This window comes from Sminthopsis crassicaudata, chromosome 2 (genome assembly GCF_048593235.1).
Source record: "Sminthopsis crassicaudata isolate SCR6 chromosome 2, ASM4859323v1, whole genome shotgun sequence".
Classification (NCBI taxonomy): Eukaryota; Metazoa; Chordata; class Mammalia; order Dasyuromorphia; family Dasyuridae; genus Sminthopsis; species Sminthopsis crassicaudata.
The window spans coordinates 348967030-348971273 of record NC_133618.1 but is presented as its reverse complement, the minus strand read 5'-3'; the positions used below and the strand labels follow the sequence as shown (position 1 = coordinate 348971273).

Below are 4244 nucleotides of genomic sequence, written 5' to 3'. Positions count from 1 at the left end.
GTTCTTTTTTCAACACTAGTCATTAAAAACACAATTTCAAGTACTGTGCTGTTAGGGAGAGTCTAGAGACTATTACTTTTTTCAGATAAGATTAACCTCATTCAAAACTTAATGCATCTTATAAAACACAAACATAGAAATTGATGGAATTTAAACTTTAAATTGATACTTAAAAATAACTTAAGTTTTTTTACTATGATTTTTTTTTCTCTGTAGGTTGTAATTATCAGCCCCATAATTACTAATGGTTATGGTTGAATTAATTTTAAAAAATTATATTTTTCATCCATCAAGAAAAATCTGAATTTAAACTTACAATTGCTTACTAATAGATATTCAAAGTTCTACTGTATTTCAAAATGTTAATTTTCCCTTCTCAGACATTTCAAAGAACCATTACCTTTTTACCTATTCAAAAAAAAATCACTTAAGCATGTCTTTTAAACAACAGTTTTAATATTTAAAAATTGAAAGCTAACCAATTCAACCGCTTGTTTCCAAAAAAAGACACATTAAAAAGAATTTTTAAAACTATTAGCGTGAAGGCTTCAACTTTCCTCTACTTAAGAAATTTTAGGTGTTACTAGTACATTCTGATATTTTACAAACAATTTTATGTACCTTAAAAATTAGAATCAAAGGATTATGAATTAAATTTATGATGGAGCCTTAGAAATCTTTAAGGATATTCAAAACATTTTTATTTCATCAACTTCATTTTCAGAGACCTTACCACTGAAATTAAAATCTTAATTACAACAGGAATTTTAATTCCTATTTCATGTGACTTTTGTAAAAAGAGAAGTTTACTATCAGTATATTAAGTAAAATATTTGTCCAAGTTGTTTAATGTCAAGAAGTGAATTTTCTATAACCTTAATTAAGCTCCTCATATCTTTGGTAAAAAGCACCATCATACATTTTATGGTCAAAATAGCATGCAGGATTAAAACTGCAGAACTCTAGTATGGTGTCTCATTCAGATTGTGGATTTTTTGATAAACCTCACATGCACATACACACAGACACACACACCCCATCATATTTCTAGATTTATAGTATACATTCTTCAAATTCCACATTTTAACTTTTTGATGACCTCTAAAAATTAATATTTGAGGCTAAGAACCAGCTGTTGTTGCTGCACAGTTCTGTACCAACTATTAACATTTGATTCAAAGTACTCTCAACTATCCAGTTAACAACATAGTCTAGTTATATTGACTAGCTGACAAATGGACAAACTTTTCTTTCACAACTTATAAATTTACATTCATCGTCACATGTAGGACCATTACCTACATATTTTCCACTATTTACTTAGCATTTCTTAACAGTGGTTTTTATCTAGTCATCCATCAATTTTCCTTTTCTTAAGTTTAAATAAATGTGAATAAAATATCTAATTACAACTTTCAAAAATAATCTTTTTCACTGATAATTAGCTAAGGTACAAGTCATTTGTAAACTAAAAAAAAAAAAATCACTTCTTTAACTTAATCAAGTTTTGTGATATGGAAACTGGAATGTTTGCTTTTGCAGTAAGGAAAAGACTGAATTTAAAAAAATATTTCAGAACACATTACAGTAAACAGACTAGTAATTATCAAAACTGAGTTGTTTTTGCTTTTATCAGTCAACTAAAAAAGTATTTCAGTTGTCAAAATGTAACAAAATGTTTCTGCTATCAAAATGGTGTGTACCATTATTGCTCTATTGCCTGAATAATTTTTAGACTACAGTAAAAAATGAACAAAAAAGCAATGAGGAAAAAAGATTCAGCAAAATTGCTAACTTTTCAGTATAAGATTTATAGCCTGTTCAAATTTTCACATTTTCATTTAGAGAACAGCTAGCTATGTGGTATGGAGAATTTGGTTTTCTCCCTACTCATGCATGATGTATGTTTCAGAACTTAATAACTAATATTTCAAAGCACTTCTTACATTATCTGCTTAACATTACTTATTTGTACTTGCAAGTTATTACAATGGTATCACTTGTTTGCCACTGCAGGCAAGGTTTTACCATTCTAGTTTTAGATATGAAAGGACACACCTGAAATGACTAAAGTTAGAACTCTTAAAAAAAAAAAAAAAAAAAAAAAAAAAAGAGTCCTTAAATATAAAAGACAGACTGCAGTTTGATTAAGCAATAATTTTCAGTTTACTAGATGAAACAGACTTGCAACATCGTCTGCATGAATGCAAAATAAGCCATCTACAGCAAGTGAAAAGGTAACTGGGTAAAAGAGGGGAGACATACATTGAAAAAAAAAAAATTCCGTCAAAATAAAAAAATCAAACCATTATTATAAAGACCATTTCAAGAGTTGCTATATTTTCCCCTACCCCATTTGCTGGAAGTCAACAAGAGCACCTAGTACTTTGTGTTCATGTCAAATGTCAGACTAGAGCATCCTAAAGCAAAGCAAAAAAACAAAAAAGAAATATAAAGAAAAAAAACAAAGAGGAGGAACCCCCTCAACCCAACCCCCCTCCCCAAACCGTAAAACAGTAACTCCAGAGTCCAAATTCGAAAGAAAAGAAAGTAGCATTGGAGGTGATGGTGGTGATAATCCTATGTTGTTGTTTTTTTTTTTTGTTTTTTATTTCTCTCCTGAGGGGAGATGGGGAAAGGGGGTATGATGGGCTGTGAATGCTCATTACGATTTGTAGTTAGAGGTTAACCATGTGAGGCCCTCATAGAGTCCATCCCCTGAGGTGGCGCAGGAAGGCTGCACATACCAGTTCCTGTCCCGAATCCGGGTCAGGCCCAGTTTTTCCTGGATCTCATGGGGTTTCATGGCATCGGGCAGGTCCTGCTTGTTGGCGAAGATGAGGATGATGGCGTCCCGCATTTCCCGGTCGTTGATGATGCGGTGAAGCTCCTGGCGGGCCTCGTCGATGCGGTCTCGGTCGGCGCAGTCCACTACGAAGATCAGCCCCTGGGTCCCGGTGTAGTAATGCCGCCAGAGCGGCCGGATCTTGTCCTGGCCGCCCACGTCCCATACGTTGAACTTGACGTTTTTGTAAGTCACCGTCTCCACGTTGAAGCCCACGGTGGGGATGGTTGTCACCGACTGGCCCAGCTTCAACTTGTACAAGATAGTGGTCTTGCCGGCTGCGTCCAACCCCAGCATCAAGATCCGCATTTCCTTGTTCCCAAAGATCTTAGACAGCACCTTCCCCATCGCGTCGGAGGAGCCGGGGCTGGGGGCATTCAGGTGTCCCGCGTCCCCTTAGCCACCGCCGCCGCCGCAGCCTCCAGGAAACCCGAAGCGATCCCGCCCAGCCGCGAGAACACTGCGGCCTGCAATGGGCGAGCTGCCGGTGCCGCCTAGGGGCTGAGTCCCGGGCTCCCGCTCAGTCGGACATCACCGGCCCTAAGCCTGGCTTCCTCCAGTTGCTGCCGACCGCCAGAAGCTGCGCCGCGGGGAGCCGCCGCCCTGGTGAGGCCCAGCCCGGAACTGCCCTTCCCCCCCCAGGCACCGAGCGCCGCCGCTCCCGCTTGGCCTGCTCTTCGGACTGCCAGCCGTCTCTCCAGGCCCCGACGCCGCCGGAGACCCCGGCCCGCCCGTTCGCTGAACCACCAACCCTCGCTACCCGAGCGACAGCGGCGGCTCCGGCTCCTCGTCAGGTCATTGATCCCCGGAGGAACTCGATGAGCTACCTTAAGGAGACAGAGAAGGAAGGGGGTTACCTCCGGGGTTCTGGGTAAAGAAATGGAAGACCTGAGTACCCGCCTTCCCCACCCATCCCAAGCAGTTACCTCCAGCCACCGCCCTGTATGAAGGGTCCCCCGGCTGCCGCTGTTGTTGCTGCTGCTGCTGCCGCCGCTGCTGCCTCTTCTTCTGAGCCTCCTCCCAGCTCAGCCACAGCCACAGCCACAGCCACAGCCGGAAAAGGCGCCGAGGAAACCGCCTCACTTCCCCTCTCTGCCACGCAGGCGCAGCTGAGGGCAACCGACAGTTAGGAAGAAAGGGACCTCTGTAAGAAGAGTGCTCTTAAACGCCTCACGTCATCGGCGCCACGCGGGGAAGAAGAGAGGCGCGGACTACGGTGGCCCGAAGAGCTCCCGTGGGTGATGGAGAGGGGCGGGCCAATAAAGAGTAAGGCTGGGAGGTGTCTAGAGTTATACCAGTTCGCCTCCCTCTTCTCTTCCTCCTCCCTTAAGCTTCCATTTCTTTCCTTCTGGGCACTTCACCAACTCAAAGCTTGAGAGTGTTCGGGGAAATCCTCCAG

At 41.8% G+C, this 4244-nt stretch overlaps 1 protein-coding gene across 1 annotated transcript; it reads right to left on the bottom strand.

Annotated features, from left to right (window-relative positions):
- Positions 1-438: 438 nt before the first annotated feature.
- On the bottom strand, positions 439-3974 carry ARF6 (ARF GTPase 6). The gene is made up of 2 exons (XM_074290733.1): positions 3772-3974; positions 439-3672 (listed from the first exon to the last, which is right to left on the bottom strand). Exon 2 carries the CDS (start codon positions 3191-3193, stop codon positions 2666-2668), a length of 528 nt encoding a protein of 175 aa, XP_074146834.1. The 5' UTR covers positions 3194-3672; positions 3772-3974; the 3' UTR covers positions 439-2665.
- Positions 3975-4244: the final 270 nt, after the last annotated feature.

Coding starts and splice junctions, on each gene's coding strand:
- ARF6 (XM_074290733.1), bottom strand. CDS start 3,193: ATGGGGAAGGTGCTGTCTAAGATCTTTGGGAACAAGGAAATGCGGATC.